The sequence below is a fragment of the Crocodylus siamensis genome, chromosome 7, assembly GCF_052110815.1.
Source record: "Crocodylus siamensis isolate JL-2025a chromosome 7, ASM5211081v1, whole genome shotgun sequence".
NCBI lineage: Eukaryota > Metazoa > Chordata > Crocodylia > Crocodylidae > Crocodylus > Crocodylus siamensis.
This window is the reverse complement of record NC_143401.1, coordinates 4,412,730-4,439,828: the sequence shown is the minus strand read 5'-3', so window position 1 is coordinate 4,439,828 and position 27,099 is coordinate 4,412,730. Positions and strand designations below refer to the sequence as shown.

Here is a 27,099-nt window from a genome sequence, read left to right as displayed (position 1 = left end):
AGTGAAATTAGCCTCTGGCAACTGTTTAAGTGAAACCCCCACTTTGCGCACACCTTTCCCCCGAGCACGTTCCAGCAGGTTCAGAGCAAACAGGGAAAAGACACAAAGAGAAACGAGATTCCCAAGTCAAACGGAGGCTCCCTGGAAAGTGTGCATGCACTTTTCTCAGCTCTAGATCAGAGAATATGTTCCTCACTTGAAGCTGGGAAAGTCCTGCGGGCTGAGTTCCACCCCCGTGCTGGGCTCAGCTGTGAAATCCAGGCAGCACTTACAACATACGGGAGCCTATTTAGAGAGTTCAAGTACTCCTTAGGTATTGTGCTGGCCAGATGCACAGTGGTGATTTTTCACCCTTTTACGTGAATGACTTGAGTAGATGCACTGGCAGAGAACAAGAGCCCAGGGTGTCCCTTTTTCCAATGATCAGCCCTTCACTTTGTCATCAAAGGCAGCAAATATTGTTGGGAATATTCAGAGTCAGGGATATTTTAATTCTAATTGCCTCCAATTTATTTTTCTCACCACATTCCTCAACATGCTACAATAACCACATCGATTCATTTGTAATTAAGTTGCACTGCTCAGGAGGATTAACACCCAGAGGGGAAAAAATACAGGAAAAATATCTAACACGATTGTGAAATTCAGTTTCATCTGGTACCCCAACTATTAAAAGACCTAGGGGAAGGTGTCTATTGATCAGATGAATGACATTTGGGAACAGCCTGGCTACGAGAGAAGGGTTTCAAGGTCCTGGCTATGAACTCACCAGTTTCAAGGTCCTATACTCACCCTCCTCTGTCATCGTGCTGTTGTGCTGAGCCACGGTGAAGCCGTTTGGGCTTCTTACTTTGCATTTCTTACTTTGCGTGGTTTGATGGTGTTTCACCATCACCTACAGTCTGAACCGCCTGTGTTTGTCATCCATGATTTTGCAATAACTGCATTGTTCCTGCCCTGTTTCATCACCCTTTAAAGCTTTGTCTAGGAATGGCACCGGAGGCCCAGAGCAGCGATGCCTGCCACCCTGAAGTACTCTCCTCCCCGCCCTCTGCGTCAGGCCTCGTGGGCTGCCACGTGATGCCAGCAGGCATGCTGGGCTGGTACGTGGTGGCATTGAGGGATCGGGGCCCAGATGCCACGTTCTCTGTTGCCGGGTATGCAGATTTCCGTGCCCAGCGTCCAGGTGCATCCGTGTGCTGTATTCGCTGCATCGGACCTCATGGGCTGCCGTGCAACACAAGCGGGTGTAGTCGTCTGGTACGTGGCATTGCGGGATTGGACCCCAAACGCCACGTTCTCTGTTGCTGGGTATGTGGATTTCCGTGCCCAGCGTCCAGGTGCATCAGCGTGCTGTGTTTGCTGCGCTTGGCTGAGTGCATCAGCCCCAGATCCAATATGCGCAGGCTCCCCCGTGGTGTGGGGCGTGAAGGGGAAGACGTGCACCTTGGTGCACGGCAGCTGGGCGTATTGGGCAGGGTCTGAGGACACAGGGCTGTGGCACGCACCCTGGTACTCCAGAGTCTTTAAGGCCTGGGACCTGTCTTCACTGGCCTTAAAGGAAGACACAGAAGGGGCCTCACTATGTCTAGCAAAAGAGGGCACTGGCTCTGACTGACCCCTCTTGCCAGCACTGAAGATGGCAACTGTCCAATCCCAGCAGCTTCTTGCCAGCACCCAAGATGGCGAAAGGGTCCTTCCAGCCTTCGCCGCTTGCCAGGACCCAAGATGGCGCCCCGTTGTTGTTGACCACCCCGGGGGAGGAGGAGGAGGGGTTTCCGTTTCCTGCCAGGAGCCAAGATGGCGCCGAGCTGCGGGGAACCCAGTGTTGGCCAACGGGCGGTGAAGCCGCTTCCGGCGTGGAGGCCTGTCCAGCAGTAAAAATGGCGGAATCGGTGCTGGAAGTTGTGGGCAAGCTGCAGTCGCGACTCTCGGGCAATTCGGAGCCGAAGAAGGTAGCGGCGCGGGGGGCACGGGCCGGGGGCCCCGTTCCAGCTGCCCCCTACTGCCATCGCGGCGCTGGGCGGCCCGTGAGGGGCGGGGAGCCGGGCCTTGCTTTGAGGGGTAGGCCCAGGGGGATCCCCGTGCTGAAATGGGCGCCCGAGGAGCAGGCCGGGCCGAGGGGGAGCGGGGCTTGAGCCTGGGGGGCGGCCTACAGCACCACCGTGCCCCCGGGGAGCTGCCCCTGGCTCTCCAGGCCCGCCCTGCCTGGCCCCAGCCCTGCGGCCGAGACCCCTGGGGAGGGAGCGCGCCCCCCACGGTGGGGCTGGCACGGGGGGCCCCGGGGGGCTCCTTCTCCAAGCCAGCGGCAGCGGGGGATACCCTGTGCCTCCGCACAGCTTTCTCTGCCCATGGCAGGGCTCTGCTTTCAGGAGAGAGCTGCCCCGATCTAATTCTGGTTCCGCGTTGGCCTGGGGGAATCTTTCTGACTGGCAGGTGACTGACAGCTGTCATTGGCGTGGGTTGCAGCTGGAGCAGCCCCACGTGTGGCTGGCGGTGGCGCGCGCTGGAGGGCAAGCTCTGGGGAGAGCCAGGTCAGCGGCATCCCTCCAATGGAGGCGCGTTTCTGGGTCTGTCCCAGTAAATTCGGGGCTGGGGCCTGCACGGCAGACGTGCGTCTCTCCTGCCACATGTCTACGTGAAATCTATGTTTTAAATCTTTTTTTTATTGTTTTCCAACTCCAGCTGTTAGAGTAGTTGAGATGAATTTGGCTGCTCCGTGTAGGCACCTGATGAGTCCGCTCAATGTGGAGTGGACTGGATTTCAGCTAATCAGTGAGAGAAACAGTGGGGCAGCCTTAACTCTGGAGCAGGTGAACTGCCCCGTGGGTGCGAACTGGGGCGCTCGACTGCTGTTGACAATTGAAATAAGTGTGGGCTCCTTATCCGCTCATGTAGGAGGGGAGGAGGAGGAGGAGGAGGAGGAGGGTTGTGTTACGAGCTCTCTTCAATCTAGTATGAATGACTACTTGTTTTGGTACCTCCCAGGCTTCAGAGGGGACAGCCTGTTCGTCCTCACTGCTCAGTCAAGGAGTCTCGCTGAGCCCCAAGGGACAGTTGGTGCCCTAAACAGGAGTTAGGCTCAAGAGGCTGAGTGAAATGTGTGACATTACCTGAGAGGAGGCTAAGCATGAGAAGCCTCTGGATACATTACAGGGACGGGGAGTAGGTCACCCCTGGCACGGCTGCCAGAGTGTGGCACGTGAAGGCATTTTGCTTGGCACGCACGCCTTGCGGCAGACGGCAGAGAAGGGGCCAGGGTTGCACTGCCACAGCAAGGATCGGGCCCTGTGCAGCTGCTCCTCTGTCTGCCCCTGGCACACCATCTTACGAATTGAGGTTGCAGGTGTTTTTGGCTCTCTGCCCAAAAACATTGCCGACCCTTGGGCCAGGGATTTGAGAAAGGTGCATCTGGTGTTTTGAACATCTAGCCAGTCTATTATCTAGGAGGGTTTCGTGTGCAATACCAGTGTATGCAGTCCCTTCTCCCCCAAACTCTAGTCTAGCGCCTACATAAATTCAGGGTGATATTTAACTACCTGCATCCTAATGATATGGTCACTCCTTGGTTGGATTTTACACTGTGTTTCTTATCTTATAGACACTATACAGCAGCGGTTCCCAAAATCTGACAGATTGCACACCACCAATTTAAAATGATACAACCTTAAGTACCACCAGCAAATCTTTGTCATATAAAGTAATTATAATAAATCTGTCAATGCATACCACTGGCAGGTCATCTACATACTCCGGTGGTACCTGTACCACAGATTGGGAACTGCTGCTGTACAGTATTAATAACTATTTATGATTACCCCTAGCTGTTTGATTGTGCAAGTATATCGGAGGGCTTTGTTTTCTTTATTTAAAGAAGTGCAAGAAGTTATGAGCTCTATCCAAACCCCCTTTTTGCAGGAGTGAGATGTCCCAATTTCACCTTTTTAATTTTTGAATACTTTTTGAATGAAAATCGGAGAACTGCTAGCATTCCTAGGCACAGATTTAGACTGTAGTGCACGTGGTCTGGAGCTTAGAGCTCTTTTGTATGTGGCTGTCAGTTTAAAAAATGACATGTCGTGGGTTTCTGCTTTTGTGTTATAAACTTTGGAGCTTCAGCATGCTGGTAACATTCATTGTCAAACCCCTTCCAGAAAGCATGATGACTATTTTAGAGAAACTGGGTGCAGTAGAGGCTGAGACAAATGTCCAGCTCAAGGTTTTTAGGACTTTCTTTGGAATTGGAAGCATCTCATTACTGGCTGCTGGGTCAACTTATCTAAAATCTGGAAATAATAATATTTCCTCCCTCCCCCCCTCCCTTTGTAAAATTAATTGGGTTCCACTGCTAGAAAATGTTAGGTATTAATATTATGCTGGCTGGCACAGAGCTCTGCGAGGAAAAACTTTGGATGTACTGTCATGGGTTGGAAACTCATATTTTCCATTGGAGGAGGTACAAAATCTTAGCTGGTTACTTCAGTCCTGCTTGTTTTCTTTGTGTGTGCATGTGTTTGTGGGAGGGGGTAATGGGATATGTAAGCAACATAGCATCCTCATTAAGACAATGGGATCAGGCTATGTTGTGGTTGCTTGATAGTAATGTGCTCTTCAAAAACATCATTTAAAGAAAAAATTGTTAAAAGAAGCATTCCTGATTTAAAAACAGCAAACATCTGCCAGTTAAGGGGTGGCTGTCAGTTGGGTGAAGCTCAGCTTCCTTTTTATTTATTTATTTATTTATTTATTGGTTAAAATGGGGATCAAATCCCAAAGCTCTCTATATTGGAGTGTGTATATATGCATATATAATACATGCGTGCATGCACACTGCAAGTTTGGGCTACTGGAGTGTGTATATATCACCATGCATATGCACATGTGTGCATGCTTGCACATACACACACAAAATGCAGGTTTGGCCTACTAGAGTGTGTTTGTGTGCATACATCACAGACACAGACCAGGTTTGGGCTAGGTCATGAGCCCCAGGACACTGAACTCTGGCACCTTGGGGGCACTGAGGACTTGTGGATTTTTTTTTCTTTCCCTCCCCTCCATGTTCCAAAAAATCTTATGCTCCGGATTGAAGAGTGAAACTGGCTTGTGTGTGTTCCACTTGTTCCATGTAAATAATAAGCAGAGAGTCTTGTTCCGACAGTCCAAGATGCTGTTGGTGATGTAGGACTCAAAAGGTTTGTAACCTGAAAACATCTGTTTCAGGTTTGCAGCTTGTCTGGAAAACTTGCTGAATTCCAACTTGAGGCAACTTGTACCTGCACCCTAAAAGTTTGAAGTCGCACCTAGATTCTGTCTTGACGGGCAAGATGTGCATGCATATGTACGATCAAATGTTATCTCAGTTTGATTTAGCCTGATGTGACTGAGAAGCTCTCCAGTCGTGAGATGTGTGGATTTTTCCTTGGGACCCAGTCCAGTCAGTGTTTGTAATAAGTTATTTCACAACAGCTGTTCCTGCGTAGCGCTCTCCCTGGGCACTGTTGTGGAATAAAAGCAATAGCCATTCCAGCCAGTTTTCCCCATGTGGAAAACATTAATACTAACTGGTTTGGTGGGGGGGAGGGGAGGGAAAGCTGCCTTCTTGTTTGTAAAAGTATGACTCAAATGGCTACAGATAATTAAGGAGTGAGAAGTACCATCTGGGATGCTACAAAGGGGCATAGCTTGAGTCCTGTTTTCTAGGACTCATGACATATTGGGACGGAATTAAAATAAATATAAAGGGGAGCCGGTACATACTGGGGTCTGTTCAGCTGTGGAGTAGTTACCTGGGGAAGTGGGAGAGAGGACAAGGAGATGGACAGAGGGGGATGATCATAACCTGTCAAAGCAATGGGCTGGATGCTTCAACTGATCTTTTCTACCTGCTGCATGTCTGTTTCCTCAGCTGAGAACAGTGCCCATCATCATTGCAGGGTGTCGTGGATGTGCCTGCCTAGCTTGGGTATTGGTAGCAGCCTGCCTGTGGCAGTGCAGAGCTTGGCATAAGCTGGGTAAATGCTTGGTGGTTGGCTTGTGCTGAGCTCTGTGCTGCTGTGGCAGGACAGCTGCACCACATTGAGTTAGGTAGGCTAGAGAGCAGCAACTGAGATGTGAGGCAGGGTTTTAAGTGAATCCTCTAATTAGATGGAATGATGTAGCATTACATCCCAGAATTGAGATGGCCACTGTTCTTGGTTGCATTTCCATCTAGGCCTTCAAGTGTGAGCTGCAGACTCAAAGCACTGTGTGGTTGGGCCTGATTCTGCCAGGGATCCTTGTGTGCAGCAGCACCGGAATAGGGAAAGGAGGCTACCAAGCCACTGCTGAGGGGCGTGCTGGGGCCGCGGTGCTGTCAGCGCTGGGCTGAAGGCAGCGAGATCATCATTTCTCAGCAGGAGCTACCTAAGCAAACTGACAGGGCTTCAGGTCAGCTTTGTGTCCACCTGTTGGGAGATCAGGTGATAAGAGGATTAAGGCAAAAAGACTAGTTATGGTGGTAGAGCTTCAATTCAATGCCCTCATGGGCCTAGGGGAGCTCCTTAACTGGGAAGTGGCACTGGGGTGGGGGCAGTGGACAAGGGAATTTCAGAGCTGGTATATTGTGGGAGCTCGTTAGGATAATTTCTGTCTTTAGCATTCTTGAGATGAAATACCAAAAGTCACTTGTTCTCAGTATTTAAATAGATCCAGAACAGGAAAGCTACCCTTCAGTCACAGTGGCAAGAAAGACTCCACTGAGTCACACCTCTCCTTTGTTTTTCCAAGCAACTTTGTGTCAGAAAGCTCCACTGTTTGTTCTGTGGCTATCCATTGTTTCAACAGACAGGGAGTAGTCAACGGAAATTAATAGTGATTGAAAGATAAGTTCTTTGGGTCTGGGGCCCAGTCCTGTATGGCCTGCAGCACAGTGTCGGGTAGGTGCCATGAGAAGTACTGTGTTCTGGGCTGTGGTTCTCACTTCAATGCAGGAAGCCGCCATGACCTGCTGAGGGTCAGGATTCCAGCTGTGTACTTTTTCCTGGGTTTGGCGCCAGCAAGAATCACAAGCACCTTGGTAAAGTGGCTCCTTGGCCTTTACAGGGGTGGAAGTGGCAGCGTTCTCCCTGTCCCAACCTCCCTTCTCAGTGCTTTGCATAGCAAATTGCATTGTACCAGGACTCCTTTTCCATCCTTAGTCCAGCAAGCAGCTGTGTGTTGTTGGACCTGACAGCACATCTTTAGTGAGGCTTGAATGATGCACTTCTTCACATGTTTAAAAAAGAAGGCAGCAGGCGAATAGAGGCTAGGGACAGGTCACTCCAGAAAGGGTGCCTGTGTCTTCATAGGCTAAAAGGTAATTGTGTCATTGGTGGGAGGCTGAAGAGTTAAATCAGCCATAAAGGTCAAGCGAAGGGTTGACGCATCAATCTGGACTTTTTGGTTGTAGTGAAATCATGGCGGGGGAAGAGGGGATTGTGCTGTGGGTCGAACACAGAACTGGAAGTCAGTTCTGAAGCCTCTGCTTTTCAAGTATGGTGTTGATGACTTCTCCCCTGTGCTCCCTCCCCTTTTTGCCTGACTTGAGACCTGCCCAAAGGATCCTGTCTCTCCTCTTTTCAGAGGACTTCTATTTCACAGACTTGTTGTGTGACTCACAAATTGTGTAATCTGTCTGTGTTCCTGACCTATAGACTGGTGATCTGTTTCAACTCCTCTGGGAATTAAGTTTTAAAATGCACAAGTGCATCTTGACATTCTCAGATGAAGCAGACGTTCCCCCTTTTCATGCCCTGGCAGCACTGTACCCCTGTCTTCAACAGAATACCCACTTGTTAGCAATTGGCTGTCCTAATGTTCAGCTTACCAGCTTGATCGGGGCAAGATAACAGCTGTTTGCTACTCGGATCCTCTCGCAAACTCTCATGCCGTGGAGAATGTTCTTGCTTTCTTATCTCGGTTATGTGGTGGAGAGAATCTAAGCACCCTCCTTCTTGTCTCTGCAGCTCCTGAAAAGTCTGAAGAAACTTTCTGAACTGCCCATTACAGTCGACATCCTTGTGGTAAGAACTACGTGATAATCTCAGTGCGCAACCCTGATGTGTCTGCATCCAGAATTGGTTTAATATAGGAAGGGAAGGAAGGTGCCATCAAAATGAAAAGAGCTGGAGGGATTTAGGGAGATCAGATGTTTCCCCAAATTTAAAATGGATTGGGATGGCAAAACTAACTCCACAGCTCTTGTGAAAAAAATGCTGAGGGGTCATTAATAATAAATGAAGTCCAAATCAGACTTATAGATTTATACTTCATTTCCAGTTTCAAAGTGATGGTGTTTTCACTCGGGAGTGTCCCACCAAGGGAACCAGTTCAGTTCCAGTTCAGTTGTTAGTTATAGGACTCTTGACTGGGTTCTCTAGCTCTGCTATACAGATCAAACTAGGTGATTAGATGAGCCTTCAGACCACATCTAGGAACAACTAAAAAGGTTTGAGAGCTCTGCTCCATGTCTCGTCTAGCAGATGATCTGCTCCTACTCGAATGCTGGCTCAGTACTGGTTCAAAAGTCACCACCTGCTGAATATGGCAGACCTTCATAGCTCCTTCATTCTAACACTGCATCAGTTTTGTCATGGCATCAGGGGATCTTCTTGGCCAGTTTGAATGCCCAGAGTTGCATGGGGTGTTCTTTGTCAGTATTGCCTCATGGGAGACCTTTCATAGTTTCATAGTTGGTTGGGTCGGAAGAGACCTGAGCAGATCATCAAGTCCGACCCCCTGCCATGCCAGGAAAGAGTACTGGGGTCAAACGACCCCAGCAAGATGTGCATCTAACCTCCTCTTAAACACCCCCAGGGTAGGAGCCAGCACCACTTCTCTTGGAAGTTGGTTCCAGATCCTAGCTGCCCTGACCGTGAAGTCACGCCTCCTGATGTCTAGTCTGAATCTCACCTCTGCCAGCTTGTGACCGTTATTTCTAGTCACTCCTGGCGGTGCTTGGGGGAACAGGGACTTCCCCAGTGCCTGCTGGTCCCCTCAGACTAATTTGTAACAGGCCACTAGATCCCTCCTCAGCCTTGTCTTGTGGAGTCTGAACAGGTTCGGGTCCCATAGCCTCTCCTTGTAGGGCCTGCCCTGCTGCCCCCGATCATGCGAGTGGCCTCCTCTGGACCCTCTCCATGCTGTCCACATCCCTCCTGAAGCGCGGCGCCCAGAACTGGACGCAGTACTCCAGCTGCGGCCTGACCAGTGTCACTTAGAGGGGGAGGATCACCTCCTTGGACCTGCTGGAGATGCATCTGTGGATGCACGACAAGGTGCGGTTGGCCTTCCTGACCGCGTCCCCACACTGCCGGCCCATGTTCATCTTGGCATCAATAATGACTCCAAGATCCTTTTCTGCCTCTGCACTGACAAGAAGGGAGTTCCCCAGCCTGTAGGTCTGCTGCTGGCTCTTCCTCCCTAGGTGCAGCAGCTTGCACTTGTCAGTGTTGAATCCTGTCCTGGTCTCATCTGCCCACCCCTGTAACCTGTCCAGGTCTGATTGCAGCCTATTCCTCCCTTCTAGTGTGCCCACGTCCCCCCACATCTTAGTGTCATCAGCAAATTTGAACAGGGTGCTTTTTACCCCCTCATCCAAGTCACTGATGAAGATGTTGAACAGTGCAGGCCCAAGGACCGAGCCCTGGGGGACCCCACTGCCCACATCCCTCCAGGTTGAAAATGACCTGTCCACCACCGCTCTCTGGGTGCAGCCCTCCAGCCAGTTAGTGACCCAGTTGACTGTGTAGGTGTCAACGCCACAGTCCCCTAGTTTTTTAATTTTGAACGGGGTGAAAGACAGTGTCGAAAGCCTTCCTAAAGTCCAGAAAGACTACGTCCACTGCTACCCCTGCATCTAAGGATTTGGTGACCTGGTCGTAGAAGGCCACCAGGTTGGTTTGACAGAACCTGCCACTAATGAACCCGTGTTGGTTGCCCCTGAGCATAATCTCTCCCGCTCGCCCCTCGCGGACATGCGCCAGGATAATTCTCTCAAAAAGCTTACCCACAATCAAGGTAAGACTAACTAGTCTATAGCTTCCCGGATCCTCCTTCCTCCGCTCTTTTGAAGATGGGAACCACATTGGTCCTTTTCCAGTCCTCTGGCACCACACCAGAGCACCAGGAGTGCTCGTAAAGCTGTGCCGGGGTCCTGCAATGACCTCTGCTAATTTCCTCAGCACTCTGGGGTGGAGATCATCAGGACTAGCTGATTTAAATACGTCCAGTCCCTCCAGAAGTTTCCTGACTAGATCCTCACTGACCCAAGGCCTAGGTGTGCCTCCCATCTGCGGGGGTCCCAGTGTGGGGGGTGACCTGGTCCCTGCTCAGAAAAATGGAGGCAAAGAAATTGTTAAATAGGTTAGCTTTATCATCTGGTGCAAAGACCAGATTTCCTAGCGTGCCTTGCAGAGGCCCCACATTACCTTTGACATAAACAGAATCGCTTTAATCCTTTTTCAAGGGTATTTGATTTAAAACTGTCTTGGTTCCCATCTGGGCATTTTGCCTCTCTACCTAAAACTGTTTTAACAGCATGGTGGACTTCCAATTTTTGTATTTTGTGTGAAGCTGTTTTACAGTAACTCTGTCCTGTCCTAGTGAGAGCTCTTGCTGCAGTAGCCGTCTTTTGGTTATCCAGCTGGAGGCTGATAATGAGGCGTTGCCTCCCTAGCTGATATGGTAGACAGCCTACTGTAGTTAAATATAGTCTCTAACTTTCTTTGAGCATAAACCTTGAATGGATAACTAAGTACATCTGGTGGTTTTGACTTGAGTCATCCTGAAATAGGCTGCTCCTAGCTGAGGGTGACTTTGGCTTGCAAAGATCAACTGGTGTCTTGTATCTCTCTCCCCGCTCTTTCAGGAGACTGGTGTAGGGAAAACTGTGAATGGTTTACGAAAACACGAGTTGGTTGGAGACTTTGCCAAGAACCTAGTAGCCAGGTGGAAGAAGCTGGTGCCACCCCCCCAGGAAGTAGAACGGTAAGTCAACCGGGCTCTGTCTTGCTATATGAGCTTAGCTGCATCTGGTGATGGAGATGCTAGCATCTGTGACCTTAGAAATAGGCAGAGGCCCTGGAGAAACTTGGTATGCAAAAGTGATGGCTTTGCACAAAGCTGCCTCAGAGAAGTAAGTTTCCTGACTGGGGCTGGTTGCGGGGCTGTGCTGTGCTGACTGCTGCAGTTATTGCTAGAGGAAAGGTTTGACGTCCAGGAAATCAGCACAACGGAGAGATTAACTGTAGATAACTAAAAAGCCTCTTTGCTAAAGAGGGCCAGCCCTTGCCTCTCACTTCCCCAATACTGTAAATGGGAAGGGGGGCCCTAGGCAAAAGGCAGAGGAAGTGGCTTTTTGCAGGAGTAAAAATGGTTGCAGTGAAAATTTAACCCTTCAGCTACCACTAGCAAATGTGCTGTAGGAACAGCTGTGTATTGGGTCTAGGGGGAAGGGGACTGGAGTAAATAAATGAGTCCTCCTGGTACTGGGAGTGGGGGCTCAAATGGCTGCTGCAGTCTGGCATGTGCAGTGTTTGAGGGAATGTGCCCATGTTCCCCGCACACTCTTTCCCATTGAGTTGAGAAATCTTCAGTCCCAGTTAAGTGAAGGGTCAGGGAAGTTTTGTACTAAGTCTGTGAACTGTGTGCAAGGAAGAGTCACCAGTGCAACTCTTTACTATATTGAACCTCCAGATGTTTTTTTCTTGCCTCCATCCATATCATCTTGTGGAAGTAGCTGTCTTTTGCCTGTGGGTTTTAGTCTAATTCAGTTGATTCTCAACCAGGGTGCTGTGTGGTACCATGCACTATGAGTATTAAGTGTGCAAATATGATTCATATGTTAAATGCAGGTATTTCCCATAGGAATCTGTAGCGTTAGAAAGACCATAGCAGGGCAGAACGTTTCTGTGTTCTTTGCAACTGCAAAATTGCTCTGTTGTTGTTCTGTAGTCAAAAAAATAAGCAAAAACTTAAGAGCTGGCCCTTTCTGAGTGGTGCCTCAAGTCTAACAAGGTTTGAGAACCACTGGTCTAATTGTTATCTTTGTCCCTCCTAGGAATAATTTAGATTCTGAGGAGTGTGACTACGAGAGGAATAGCTCAAGGAAAAGACAGCGAGAACCTTCCCCAAAAGAGGAAGAGGAAGCTGAGCATGACTATCCAGAAGCCTTCCAGCCTTCCTGCAGTCAGTCATATGGTTCAAACCATAGAGAGAGAAAGTCCAAAAGGTATTCTGAGCCTGAGAGAGCCTATCAAACCATCAGCTATGGCAGCCAGGAGGTCAAGAGCTGGGGCAGAGCTTCCCCAGTGCACTCCTCAGATCAGGAGTACTCGGACTGTGGACACACTGTGTCCCCTGAGCCCAGTGACAGCCCTCAGGAGCTGTACATGGATCATTATGCCAGTGAGGAGCACGAGGTGGAGGAGATGGTGTTTCATCAAAAAGCCAGCAAAGGCCACAGCTTTCAGGACAAATCATTGGGGAACCCTGAGAGAAACCTTGGGGAATCCCACAGCAAAGGGAACCTGAGTCGGAGCAAGGAACACAAGTCTTCTCACAAAGAGAGGCAGCGCCTTGATGCCAAGGGGGAGGAGAGGACCTTGACTTTTAGCCCAGACAAACTGTACAAGGCCTCTTTGAAGGAGCAGTTTCGAGAGGCTCCCTCAGCAGGTGGTAGCAAGGAGAAGCAGAGGACCTCAGATGGGACCAAGAAGGAGAAGAATAGAGAGGGGAGCAGCTCCAGGAAAGAGAAGTCACAGCCACACTTTGAAGAGGCTTTGGACAACCATGTTAAGAAGCAAAAACACCGGGACTCTGAGAAGGCCAAAACAGATAAGGCCAAGCCAAACTTGGAGATATCTGGTATGGACCGGGAGAAACGGAAACCTGAGGGTGACTCCTCGAACAGGAGCAAAGGGAAGGGGCTTTCAAGCAGCTTAAAGACTGCAGAGGGCAAACTCAAAGCCTCAAACTCGGACAAAAAATCCGTAGGTTTCTCCTCGAGTTTTGGGGAGGGGGAAATGGAGGATGAGTTTGAACAACCTACAATGTCCTTTGAGTCGTACCTCAGCTACGACCAGCCCCAGAAAAAGAAGAAAAAAGTGGTCAAAGCCTCTGGCTCAGTTCCAGAGAAAGACAGAGGACACAGCAAACAGAATGGGTCCAAAGCCAGCACCAAGAGCTCAGACTCAAGTCGAAAGGGCCAGAGTCACAAGCAGGCAAGTGGAAAGAAGTCAGAGAAGAAGCAATCCGAGGCCTCCAAGCCTCCGAGGGTAAGACCTGAGGGACTGCATGTGAACCAAGTATGGCGTTGTTGTGACACCTTCCCTGTTGGGCAGGGGGCCAGTCCCAGGGTTTATTTACACCTTTTTTTTGCGGTAGCCCTGTTGGGCAGGGGGCCAGTCTCCTGGCTGGTGTCCTCCTAGTGTCTGGGGCTTTGATCCCTCACATGGGACCACATTCTCTAATGCAGAATTCCAGGTGCCGTTATGTTGCAAGACCGTCTGTCCTTATTCAGCTTCTCATCTAGCTCATTGGATGGGGATGGTCCTGCCTTAGGCAGGCAGTTGGACAGATGACGTCTGGGGGTCCCTTCCAGCCCTACTTCTCTGTGATTCCCTGACACGGCACTTTGTGGCTATGGGCACACCTATGTTTTGGAGCGTGGACAGCAGCTGTTATGTTTTAAGTTATATGTGATAAAAACATAGTAAAGCTGCCCCAACTTTTAATATTGCTTCAGCCAGCCTTAAATTGGGAGCAGTCCTGCTACATTTCTTTCATTCTCAGTTTGTCCAGGCCTAACTGTTAGAACCCAACAGTTGACAGGTGGATGGGAGGACAAGGGTTTCCCCCACTCCCCCTTTAAAATGGCTCCAAATGTACGTATGTCCATACCCTGTGTCATGAGTGCCGCATGTTAGGGAAGTGCTGGGAGACTGTAGGAGGGTTGGCCTGTTTGTGTTCCACCCTGACATCTTAATGCGGTGAGGCCATGGCTTCTTCCTGGCGTTCTCCTGCCTTTTATAGGCTGTTCTTCCTGTGGGTTTTATTTAAACAAAAAGGTTAATGCCCCCCCACACCACCACCACCACCCCTTCCAGGCCCTCTCCTTCCCTACTAGCTTCTGTGCATGACAGGATTGAACTCTGGGGTCTCTCTTAAGTGGTGAACACACTCTCTCATCCTCCAGATCCCCATTGATGTGGTGCCAACGTTACCAGACATCCCCTTGCCCCTGATCCAGGCCAATTATCGCCCCCTTCCCTCTCTTGAATCGATACCCTGTCCCCAGATGAAAAGAAAAGGTATGTTGCATTTAGAGCATGGGAATGGAACAGACTGTGGCCAGTTGTGGGGCAGGGGAGGAGAAGCGGGGGGTGGGCTGAGTGTGGGCTTCACTTCTCTGTGCAGTATCTAGTATATCGTCCACACAGTACTGCCCTGCATGACTCAGCTTCAGTTGCTGGATCCAGTATTCTGCTTTTGGCAGTGGTCCCACCTGATGCCTCAGAGGAGAGTAGAATCCTTTCCCTTACTTTGGGGTAAGGGAGATTAGGAAGATCCTTTCATGAGCCTCTAGCAGGTGGCTTATTCTGAGAAGCAAGCTTTGACAGATCTTCCCCGACTACATGGCTCCCTTCAGGCATGGGTAGAGGCCTTTCCACCAGTTCACCAGCTTGGTTCAGTTGGCCTCCAGTGCGCTTTAGACAAGTTGTATTTCATCATGGTCTGTCTCTTATTGCTGTGATCCGCCGAGGCTGCTCTTAGTGTTCAGATGAATGCATAACGCTGCGTATGTGTTGTCCTTTCTGTGTGCCCACAGCAGTGTCCTCCCCCACTGAGGAGAATGAGTCCGGGTTTACAGGACGCAGGCTGAATTCAAAGATGCAAGTGTATTCAGGCTCTAAAAGCAGCTACCTCCCAAAAATGATGTCTCTGTATGAGCAGTGCATCAGAGTCCTCAGCAACAACATTGACTGTGAGTACCACCCTTGCTCTGCTGTAAAGGTGTTGACCTGATGAACTCTTTTGCTCCTTCTGAGCTAGTTCTAAATATCAGTGCCAGCAATTTGCTGGTTATTGGAGTTTTGTAGTAAACTGCAGTTAACTTTATTATACCTAGAGTCAGGTGTTGCTCCCATGCATCTACCAAGCTAAGCTGGAATAGTTGGATGGAAGACCTTCAAAGCAGCCAGGGGGCTGCAGGTACTAGTATCTGGTGCTTTTTTCTGTCAGTCAGGAAGTGCTGCACTGTGGGGAAACAAGGCATAAAACTGAGGTCCTGACTGGGAATGTAACTGAGTTTTGACCATTAGAGGCCATGGTAGTGTTCGACGGCAATAGGGGTGTTGTTCCAACAAACCACTCGGATTTCTTCCTGCAGTGACTGCAGGAAATGGTGCTCTCTTTCCTTCCCCTTGCATTGTGTAACATTGCCATAGTCTGTTTAACAGTTGCTGCCTTCTGTTGCCTTTCCAGATGCCTGTGGCCACACTGTGTCTATAATAAACTCAGTAGGCATTTTGCTGGGGGAGGTAAAAGGAGTGTGAGAAGTAACCCGGTGTGTCTCTTTGCTCATAGCCATCTATGAAGTGGGCGGTGTCCCTTTTACAGTGCTGGAACCAGTATTGGAGAGGTGCACCCCTGAGCAGCTGTACCGCATTGAGGAGTGTAACCATGTGAGTGTCTCCTGGCTTGGAGGGGGAGGCTGGGCATGGAGGGAATGTCATGCCTGCTCAGTGTTTCTAGCCCTCTGGGGGTGAGAGAAGGTTCCTGGGAAGTTTTGAGCTCCAAGGAGTCTGAACTGTGTGGTCCAGCCACTCCCTGGGCGATGCCTGTCATCTACTCTCTCTCTCCTGTTGATGCCCAGCTGTAGCACAGGCTGCTAAGGCTTGGAAATGGCTTGCCCCTTGCCTTCATGGTTGTGTCGGGCCCTAGCTGCCATTAAGTGATCCTTGGGGTGGAAGTCAAAAGAAAGAGCAGTGCCGCTGTTACTCCTCTTTTGTCCCCAGTGTAACTTATGAATGCTGAATGCATTCGCCTCCTGCTGCTTTCTAAGATTCCTGTTGCACAGTGATGGCACATGTGGCCCCCAACACCCTTCCCTCCACATCAGCTGCATTATGGCTGCTTTTTCACTTAAGAAGTGCCTTCTGGTAACTTGGGTCACTCTGCTATCGTGTAGTTCCTAGCTGATGTCCTGGTACTGCTGGGCTGTTACTCCAGACTAGTCAAGGGACTAGTGCTGCATGATGAGAGATGCGGGTTGGCAGGAATATGAGCAGGGTTTTACTGAGGCCACAGCAACAGCTGACCCTTTGCATAAGGCTCCTACTTTGTGATGTGAGGCATATCCTGCCTGGACACTGGGATGGGCCTGATCAAGGGAAGGATCTGAGTTGAACCTCTGAGAAGTCAGGTCCTTGACTGCTGGCATCAGATGGGTGGGGTATGCCAGCCCTCCTGACTGCCTGATGACACAAGCAGCAGTGTTGTAGAGAGAGGTGAGCAGATAAGGTGAAATGGGTTGAGAAGTCTGAGCCTGTGATTTCCAGGGACCATGCCAGAAAAATATATGTTTGAGAGATTTTGTGGGCCTGTTTCCAGGTCTTAATTGAAGACACGGATCAGCTGTGGCAGAATCACTGCCTCCGGGACTTCAAGAAAGAGAAGCCGGAAGAGTTTGAGTCCTGGCGGGAAATGTACCTACGGCTCCACGATGCCCGTGAGCAGCGGCTGCTCATGTTAACGCAGAATATCCGCTCAGCACACGCCAACAAACCCAAAGGTAGAGCCAAGGCTGCAGAGGGATGAACCTGTGAAAGCTTTCAGAGGTTGAGGGGGGGTAGAAGGCATGATTCTTTGGGCTGAGCTGAGGGAAGAGGCACAACTCCCTCTCTGCAGCCAGTTCAAATCCAGCCCAGGATTGGGAGCTACCACATGATTGCTGTCTGGGTGGTGGCCTTGGATGAATGACTTTGGGCTTTGGCTCCTCTTGGAGATGAGCTTCTGCAACTGCATGTCTGGCTGGCCTCTCTGCAGGGGCACAGAGGGCTGTAGAGGCTGAGCTTTTCCCTGCATTCCTGGACCATGTCCTTCAGTTTCATAGATTTCATAGACATCAGGGCTGGAAGGGACCTCGAGAGATCATCAAGTCCAGCCCCCTGCCCAAAGGGCAGGAAGTCAGCTGGGGTCATAGGATCCCAGCAAGATAAGCATCCAGTTTACTCCTGAAGGTGTTCAATGTAGGTGCTTGAACCACCTCCGCTGGCAGACTGTTCCAGACCTTGGGGGCTCGGACAGTAAAGAAATTCTTCCTTATGTCCAGCCTGAAACGGTCTTGCAGGAGTTTGTGACCGTTCGACCTAGTCATCCCTTGGGGCGCTCTGGTGAACAAACGTTCCCCCAGATCCTGGTGGTCACCCCTGAGAAACTTATAGGTGGCCATCAGATCACTCCTGAGCCTGCGCTTTTCCAGGCTAAAGAGTCCCATGTCTCTTAGCCTATCATCGTAAGATCTGTTTTCCTGACCTCTGATCATGCATGTGAATCTCTCAAGCTTCTCCACATCCTTTTTGAATTGTGGAGCCCAAAATTGGACGCAGTACTCCAGCTGCGGTCTCACCAAGGCCGAGTACAAGGGGAGAATGACGTCCCGGGATTTGCTCGAGAAGCATCTATGGATGCAAGCCAGCGTTTTGGTCGCTTTATAGCCAGCGTTTTGGACTGAGGAAAGCTGATGGGGCATTCCAGGTTGGAGAGTTTGCTCTCTTACATGTGACATTAGAGGGGTTCTGGCCTAGAAGTGGGGGACTCTGCCCCATGCAAGGGAAAGATAGTGGGAGGAGGTAGCTTGGACCTTCATGGGTATGATGGAGCTGGCTGTCTTGTGACTAAACACCTTACAGCTGGCCCTAAGTGATGTATTTCCCTTTTCCATGCAGGCAGGGTGGCCAAGATGGCATTCGTCAATTCAGCAGCAAAGCCCCCTCGGGACGTGCGGAGAAGACAGGAAAAGTTTGGAACTGGAGCAGCTGTTGTGCCAGAGAAGATAAAGTAAGTCCTAACTTACTGCTTGCCTGCCTGGGGAACCTCAGCAGGTTTCACCCCAATTCCTGTGGGGCCTCTGAACCCGCAAAAATGTCCTCATCTCCACAACCTACAGATCCTGCTGTGATTCCAGGGCAGCAGAGGCTGAATGTTCCAGCCATTCAGAAACAAGAGGCAAGCATCTTCCTTGCCCACCAAGTTCTCCAGCTCTGAACCAAGGCAGAGAGTTATGAGCTCTGGCAGGAGAAACATAGGAAGCTCCCAGCACTGGCCTGGGCAGGCAAAAAGCCTTTCTGGTTAGCCTTTTATTATTAGAACCTTACTTGTTAGACACTGTACTGTGTCAGGATCTGATCCAAGCTGCCTGTAGTGGAGGACATGATCTGTTTGAGCACTAGCCTGGGGGCTGGTTTTAACCTAGCTCCAAGAGTGACTTGCTCTGGGCATGTTGGTTAGCCTCTGAGCCTGTTTAATCTGTAACGTGAGGGATCACGATACCTGGTTCCCTGAAGACATATTGTTTGTAAAGCACCTTGTGTGGCTGTTTTAGCATGTTGCTACGCATGCTCAGCTTGAGAGCTGCCAGGTTCTGCTTTAGATCTACATTTCAGCAGTGGGGAATGCAGTCTTCTGGGGAATGTGGTGCGGTGTGATGCAGATATGCTCTGGCAGTCTGTGCATCTTTAGTCCTCTGTGGGACACGGGGACGCACGCACATTAAGCTTCTTGCCTAATAATAACAGTCCAGACCTGTATTGTAAAGCCTCGTTCTGTACCTTTCCCATGGTTTGAGACCTTAATCCAGTGATTTTTCAATCAGAGTGCTCTGACACCTTGGGGTGCCTTGAAGTCCTTTCAATGATGATGCAGAGTGCCACACTATTAACACTGTTAGGTGTGCAAACAAGATTCACAAGATAAACCCAGAGTTTTCAAGATATGCTGACCTGGTGTGGTCTCTGAGTTCTTTGCAATGGAAGACTTCCTGTTACTTTTTACAGTCCAGAAATGAGTGAAAACAAAGAGGGGGCATCTACTGAGGGGCGCCTCGAGTCTAAAACAAGTTCAGAAAGCATAGACTCGGACAGTCATTCTCAGTAAGTTTTGCAGCTGCCTCAGACCCTCTGTTTAAACATGGGCATATGTGGGGCTGCTGAATGCAAGCTACAAGATGGAGATAGGGGGAGAGAGAGGTTGCCACTTGAACTTGTCTGAACTGCGCTAGAATGATTGTACGGCCTGTGTGTTTCAGGATAAAACCAGTCCTCTACACGCCCAGCAAAAGCCAGTCCCACGTGAGTGAGGAGCAGTCATATGACGGGCCCAGCACCAGCAGTGCCCATTCCGGTCCATCTCTGAGCAGCACCTCTTCTGGCTACGACCCCAGGAAACCCCCAGTGAAGAGTGAGTAGTGCATTCAGCTGTGGTCATTCACGATGGTGTTGACAACGGCTTTCCCCTCCCAATACCCCTCTGATCACTTTTCACCACCTCTACCTTTCTCAGATTGCTGCAGAGGAGAAGGTGTGGGGGGGAAGGAGTTAGAGGGGTGGTGAGGGGGCTTTTAGGGGTCTTGGGAAATGGGGGAAGCAGGGAAAGGAATTGGTTTAATTGCTGTGTCTCCAGTATCACCTCACAGCCATGATTGTATTGACCCCACTGATACGGATTGACTGAATTCCTGTACATTGTGCCCAACCCATTCACCAGTAGGGGTGCTGTAGATAACGGCTACAGCGTTTCAGTCTCAGACTTAGCAGTGACGTGTTGCAGTCCTGCACGGAGCCCAGGGCAGAGCAGGCGCCAAGGCAAACCCCCTCCATCCTGTGCCTCTGTCTTCACCTAGTCTCTTCTTGTCCTCTAGTGACTGTGACTGTCCACCCATGCTACAGGGATGTTAACAGCACCCTGTGGGAGAGCAAGGTAGAGGGTGCTCCAATTCTTTGTAGGGCTGCTGACGCTGGACTGTTTTTCCTTTGTTGCAGAAATTGCACCCATGATGGCAAAGACGATCAAAGCTTTCAAAAACAGGTTCTCTCGGAGATAAGCTGCCCGGGACAGAGTTGGGAATCCTTCTGCTTTGGGGGAGTGGCCCTGAAGGGGAAGGGGAGGGAAGGCACCCAAGGAGCCTAGTCATTCCCTTAATGACCTCTATGGAGCTGTTAGAGGCTTACAAACCTGCACAAGATGACAGCACAGTGTTTTCCAGGCCAGCCCTCTGGTTCCTTCCTCTGCATTTTCCTGTCCCCCTGTCCTAGCCCTGGTTTGTCCAAAGTCCAGCATTTGGCGTTTTTAAACCCATCAGAAAAATGTGAAATCTTGGCACCTGCTGAGAATGGAAAGTCCAGAGACTGACGTTGCTATTTAACCTCTCAAATAAATGATAATATAGTTTTAATTGCTATTCCCGCAACTCCCCCCAGCCGCCCATGCACTCTAATATTATTTATGATGTAATTTCTGATGTCATCTTCCCCCCTCCTCCCCTAGAAGGAAGCCCAGCCCCCTTCCCAAAGACATGACATCTCTCTTGGTGAACACTGTTAGAAAAGGGAGATTTTCATCTTGAGTTGTTACCCATGACATGTGAAGTCCCACCTGAAATCTCTGGGGAACAGGCAATGCTGGAAGCCAGTGCACTCATCAGCCCTTTGGCAGGATGCGTTGGTCCTGAGGTTTCATTTGCTCATCGTGTATGTTAATATATCCCAGCGCTCAGACTCTTTTCTCCTGATGTTACTGTAGATTTCTTTGTACAGATGCTTCTGCCTTTGCAGGGTGGCTGAGAGCTCTTTCAGACCTCTCTGCTGTCTTTTCCTGTTGGTCATTGGAAAACCATAAGAATTCTTTAGGAGAAAACCTAAACTGTGTACAAAATGACATTTTAATTCTTCCTTTCTAAGTTGTGGGGTTTTTTTTTTTTGGTTTTTAAGATATGGCTCTGCTTCCAGGAGCCAACATGGTTTTAAAGATACCAATAAAGGAACTGGTTGAGTTTCCTTCTAGTAGAAGGAAGTAGCTTTATCGAGTTCCCCAAGCATCAGACGGCATTGGAAAGGACTTGTCTGATTCTAAACGCTGGCACTTTAATCTACCCCTTTCCCTGTAAGCTATTGCTGGGAAAAGCAGTGGTTTTTAGCCTTGTATTTTAAAATAAAATACTTGATGGGAGGAAGGTAACTGTTTTTAGCGCAAACTTTTAGCTTGGATTCAGAACACTTGATTGCGTCCAATATTTGGGAAGAATCATAGCACTGGAAGGGAAGGGGGAGGTTTTACTTGTCTGAAGAGCCTCTTTGGTGGTAAAGGAAGAAGGGTGACTTTGGAGTGCAGCTCCTCCATGGAGGCAACCTTGGATAAAGATGCTAGAAGGTCCAGGTGATGCATTGTGAGTGTGATTTCAGGTAAACCTAATGGTCTCGCTGTGGTTGTAGCTATTTCTAACAGTGTAATGTGAGAGACACTACTGAGAAGTCACTGTAGATGATAAAGCCTTATTGTGGTAGGCAGTTCAGTGTAAGGGCTGAATCTGTTGTAAAAGCAAAGTAGCCTGAATGTATTGCAAGCATTGTGTTGGACCAGGTAATTGGCTCTGTGACTACTTCTAGCCACGGGAACTGTCCAGTTCCAAACTCTGTTTGAATCGTTCTCGGATCCAGCTGCTCTAACGGTGACTCTGCAGACATTCTGTTCTCTTGGTAGGGAAGAAGGTGGTGGTGGTTCAAAGGATGTGATTTGTACTTCTTTTGGTTGGAAAATACTGGCTAAGTGGACTTGGCTGTATGTGCTGACCTGGGGAAACTGCTGTGATGTATACTCCATGGAGGGCTTTAGAAAGCTCCCTTTGGTTTTGGTTTCTATTAGGTATCTGAGCATCCCAGAAGCCCTCTCTTTATTTTTATTTTTAAGGTCTTGGAAAAGCGTTCTCAGACTCCTGTGTGCCGTAAACTCGTTAAAGTCCCCAGTGCTTTAATGATGTTACTGTGCAGCATTTCAATGTGTGTTGTGCTGTAAAAAATAATGCCTTCTTGCTCTTGCGTTTTTGCTGTATTTAATTTGCTGTATTTTTAATTAGGTAACAATATATATTATTCTGCTGACTGTTGTGCTACCATTTATTTCTCCTTTTTTGGGGGGGGTGGGCGGGAACAGGAGTCTGTCATGTCTTGGCCCTAGTGGAGCCGCAGTTAAACCATGGATAGGGTCTGAGGTCTTTAGGTCCTGCTGCATTGCTACCTAGCAATGACCTAGATATGCACATCTAACTGTTGCTCAAAGCATTATGGGTATTACTTTTTAGCTGTGCATTGGGTGCATCTTCTCGCTAAATCCAGTTCTCTCTCACTATAGACTCTGCCATTTTGTGTTAGTATTTTAGCTTAGTTTGGCATTGGTTTTGGTGGGGAAAGAGAAATATTGTGGCCTCTAACTCCACGATATTTGAGCCTACTTTCTTCTAGGAGAAGCCAATTCTAGTTTGCATAGGATCAAGCACATACCTCCTCTTCCCTAGAAGGTGCTTTTTGTTGCTTTTAGTCAAGACACTACATCTACCAGACTGAAAGAAGGTGGGCACTTTCAGGTGAGGGAGGAAGAGCATTTCTTTTGAGACACAAACTGAGCGGACTCTAGAGTGGAATTGCTTTCTCCATTTCCTGTCTCTTTTAGCGCCCACTGTCTTTTAAACTTGTGCAATGTTCTGTGCTACACTACGTGCAAAGGAACCAAACAGAACTACCCCTTTCCTTGTGTGCCCCTTGGTGTGATGGGGTGAGTGACCTGGGCAGGAGGGAGAGTTATGCTGACCTGCATTTGTACTTTGGTCCCCAACTGTGTATATACAATTTTCTATGTTTCTTTTCTTTTCTTTTTTTTTTTTTGTGGTAACCAAGGAGATGAATATTTTAATTAGATAAGTTATATGAAAAGAGAGGAAAATCATGTCTCAATAAAAGCCAAACACTGGACAGTGTCTGTCTATTCCTTTCTGTCTCTGAGTAATAACTATGCATAAGGATGAAACAGCAAATTAAGTAGGATGACTTTTTTTTTCTGCAGTTGCTGATGACCTGATGTTTGCTTTCCTTTTTTTTTTTTTTATCTGACGGGCTTTTTTTTTTTCCTGTCACTTTTCATTCCCGAGTCTCTCCTTGCACCCTCCATTGCAGGCTATAAATAGCTAGAAACTGGAACGTTTTGGCAAATAAAACTGAACTCTCAGGTCAGTCTCAGAACTTCTGTGCAGCTGGCTATAAACGACATTCAGATATTTTCCTCCTTACTTGAGAGGCCTTGAAACGAGGGTCAGGAGCTGACATTGCAAATACTATTTTTAGAGGAACGTAAGGTGATGTTCTCTTGAGGTCCGTGGGGACTTGGCTTCTGTGGCAGGGAGGATCAGAGTCTCCCAGGTTCTTGGTGCTGAGCAAAGGAACTGATTCCTGTGGTCTCTTCTTTGCAGGAGTAGTCCTGGTTGAGTGACTGGGGCAGCACTTGAGGAAGCCTTTACCGGGTGTTGAACAGAAGTGTTGTACTGGGTCTAACCAACAGTCCAGTCCATGTAACCCACCAGGCTTTAGAGGGTTTAAACTGAACAGGGTCTATCTAGAGCAGTGGCTCTCAGCCCACGGGCTGCATGCAGCCCAGTTTGCACACTGCTGCGGCCCATGTGACATCCTGTTTAAAACATTTTTTTTTAATGGATATTCAAGAAGTAATTTGTGTGGGTGTGACCCGCATAACGCATTGAGAGCTGCAAGCATGGCTCAGTATGGCAAATAGCCTGAGAACTACTGATCTGGAGTGATCTGTTCATTACCCTCCCCAGCTTCTGCCATCAGTGGTTGGGGATCTGTTTAGTACCTGTTAATAGATCTATTGTCTACCTGTCTAGTCCCTTCTTTTGAACGTGGCTATACTTTCTGCCTCTACCATTGCCTGCAACAGCAACAACGGGTTTCACAAGTTTAACTGCACACTGTGTAAACCAAGTACTTTCTCAGGCTTAAAACTAACAAGCTTCCTACTAATTTCAGTGGGTCCACCTAGCTCCAGTCTTCTGAGACTTGGGGAATAACAGTTCCGTATTCCTGGCATGATCTTACAGACCTCTCTCCCATCCCTGGCACTAAGCATTTTACAGAGCTGTTGCAGCCTGGAAGGGGAATGACTTGCTTTGCCAATAAAGAAATGCAAAACTGTAGAACTCTTGATTCAGAGATGATACCTTTTATTACACCAACTAAGAAATCGCAAAAACCTTATCTTTTTTCTGCAAGCTTTCAGGCTCACATGCCCTTCCTCAGGCTTGGGGAAAATGAAGGATGGTAAAAAGTCCCATTTTGCTTTACTAAAGCACTGCAACTTTTTTCCTTTTTAAAAGGAAGCTATACGGAGTCGCTGGACCTCTTTTATACCTAGGAAGTGTCTGCTTATTTTATACCTCTTTTAACTGTAGCTTGGGCATGGAAAGATTTGGCTGTGCAGTGGGGATCTGTCAGTTTTGGCTTTGTCATAGATCCTTCAGCAGCCACCTCCCTCCCCCTTGACCAACCAGTTGTGCACATTACCCATCCTTATTAACCTGTATTAATTCTTCATTGTAGCCTGACGGTGCTCCACTGCCCTTCCTGGCTGCACAATGACACTTCAATAGAAACTGTTAAGCTCTTATCAGCGTTGCTTGTACTGGCGCTCCCCTCCCTTCCAGCGTAGCTTTGCTGCTCCAGCCCTTCCTAAAATAGTGCCCTTATCAGCCTTCGAACAGCAAATGTGCCCATTTTGGAATGATTTTCACAATCCTATTAACCATGACCAAGTTCAGCACAGCTCAGAGCCTTGTCTGGCTTCTGCTGAGGTGAAATCCTGTTAGGTTTCTTTGTGGTCCAGAAACAAAAGGGTTTGAAAAAGTCCAGGCTGTGACTGGTAGAAAGTTAGCAGAGGAGGGGGCATGGATGTGTGGGTCTCTGGAGTGGGGGGGCACAGGTCTCTGGGACAGGAGGCTTGGAGAAGGCTGTCTCTAGGGGATGAGCATCTGCCAGTATCTCTGTAAAATGGGGGATAACTTCCTAGTTTTTAGATGAGGGGGAGGCAGGCAGATGTGACCTCGAGTATCCCTGGCAGCATGCGTCTCTTTGAAGGGTTTGCAGCACCTGTTAATGGAAGCTGGTCACTGTGTGGTTGTGCAAAGGTTCAAGGAGACTTTAACTTCTGAAGAGCTGCAGGTTGGCCACCTCTGAGTTGTGGTGTAACTCCACTTGTGGCGCACACACATTTCTGCAAGGCATTGATATGAGCTTGTCCAAGCCCCTTTCTCCACTTGTTCTGATGCAGCGAGTTGACTAAAAATGCTGTTTGTTGCTGGAGCTTGGCCCGTTGCCGTGGGTATCAGTAATGCTTTGGGCACAGAGAGGTCTTTAGCTGTGGCAGCCTGAAGCCACGGCAGATTTGCATCTTATAAACTCCAGAGAGGGGTAGCACTTGCTTTTGTAAGTGATGAAGTAGGCCCGCTGCTATGGAAAGCGCAGGCCGTCTGTCTGCTTTGCTTCGTCTGAAGCACAGATCTACCCAGCTTGTTGCTCGAGCAGGAGGCAGCCAAATTTGGCTGGGCCTGTGCTGGGGGTGTGTCAGCAGAGGAAGATGGCTGGGAGGAAGCGATGATCCTGTGCTGGTGGGGAGGAGGCAGTAGCTGCGTTCTCTAGGCCTCCGTGAGCAGAGGGGGGCAGAGTTTGCTGCGCCACGTTGGGCTGAAGCTCAGGAGAAGGCAAGGGCCAATTTGCAGCTGCCAATAGGCTTTGCCTCCTGCACTTCAGCCCAGGGAGCCGGCAGGGTGTCTGGCTGCAGCGGGCAGGGCTCTTGGGGTAAATATGCCATCTTTGATTGGAAAAACTGTTCTTTGCCGCACGGCCACAAGCACCCTGCAAAGCAGGTGACCCTCTGCAGTGCCAATCCACCGCCTTGCCTTCCCTGGGCCTCAACCTTCAGGCCCCTGGAAGCAGCTGGCAGGGCTGTGGGCAAAGCTGGGCTCAGCCCACGCACCCGGCCATTCCCTTGCCCCCCTGCCGTGTCCCGTGCGGGGCCGAAGCCTCCCCTGGTCCCTGGCACCGCAGCCAGGTCTTAAATGGGAAATGACCATAACTGGGTCATCAAAACTGAAGCATTTCTTTACTTGGAGGAAGAAAGTGCCAAGAGCAAGCCCCAGAGGCTGTGAAAATACCCCCAAGAGCGACGCGGGCTCTGCACGTGCTGCATTGCGGAGCTGCCCTGGGGACTGTCCTGCACCGGGAGCCCTCTCTCTCGCTGTTGCTGACGGGACACCTGGCACGGGCTGAAGCGACCGTACGGACGCAGCACTGCCAAATCCCGGGACTTTCTGGCATTGTTCTTAAAAGTCTCCACTTCGGGAATGTGAAAAAACTTATCATCTATATTTTAGATATAAAAGGAAGAGTTCTCTCTAGCTTCTATGTAAAGATTATATGTCTTTATAGTGATTTTAGATGAACGTAGCTTTTTCTTATGTGATCTTTTAGATAAAATCTGTATGTTTATATCTAAATCTTTATATCAGTTGTTAGATAAGGAGGAGCTAAGCTGCTCTAAAATCACTATAAGGATGTATCTCTAAAATATAGATTTTATCGGAAGATCATATAAGGAAGAGCTAAGTTAATCTAACAGTTAGATAAAATCTGTATTTTAGATCAGCTTTGCTCTTCCTTTTATATTTAGTTTAGATACCTCTACCTTTCACCTAAAGATTGTATCTAAACTAAATATAAAGATGTATCAAAGGAAGAGCGAAGCTGACCTACAGTACGGATCACATGGTTTATCTAACCATTAGATGAACTTACCATTTATATTTTAGATGCAAAAGCCAGAGCCCAGTTTTTCACGTTTGAGACCAGCTCCAAAAAGCCGCGAGCGTTGGCAGTACCGCAGACCCTCCCCTGTGCAGGCGGGTCCGCCAGGTGGCGCTGGAGCCCCGCCGCCTCCTCCACTGCCCCCTCGCAGGCGGGTTGA

General features: G+C 49.1%; 1 protein-coding gene across 5 annotated transcripts; it reads left to right on the top strand.

Moving 5' to 3' along the window:
- Positions 1–1,805: 1,805 nt before the first annotated feature.
- On the top strand, positions 1,806–27,099 carry ELOA (elongin A). 5 transcript variants are annotated; one of them, XM_090057328.1, is made up of 12 exons: positions 1,806–1,955; positions 7,986–8,042; positions 10,889–11,007; positions 12,080–13,295; positions 14,216–14,330; positions 14,852–15,004; positions 15,607–15,704; positions 16,633–16,813; positions 17,970–18,081; positions 19,077–19,172; positions 19,328–19,479; positions 26,945–27,099. In XM_090057328.1, exons 1-12 carry the CDS (start codon positions 1,884–1,886, stop codon positions 27,097–27,099), a joined length of 2,526 nt encoding a protein of 841 aa, XP_089913454.1. In that variant the 5' UTR covers positions 1,806–1,883. The 5 variants fall into 5 exon arrangements, with proteins under 5 accessions (XP_089913454.1, XP_089913453.1, XP_089913455.1 ...); XM_090057327.1 differs by having other exon boundaries at positions 14,849–15,004; XM_090057329.1 differs by lacking the exon at positions 26,945–27,099 and adding an exon at positions 20,061–23,042 and having other exon boundaries at positions 14,849–15,004.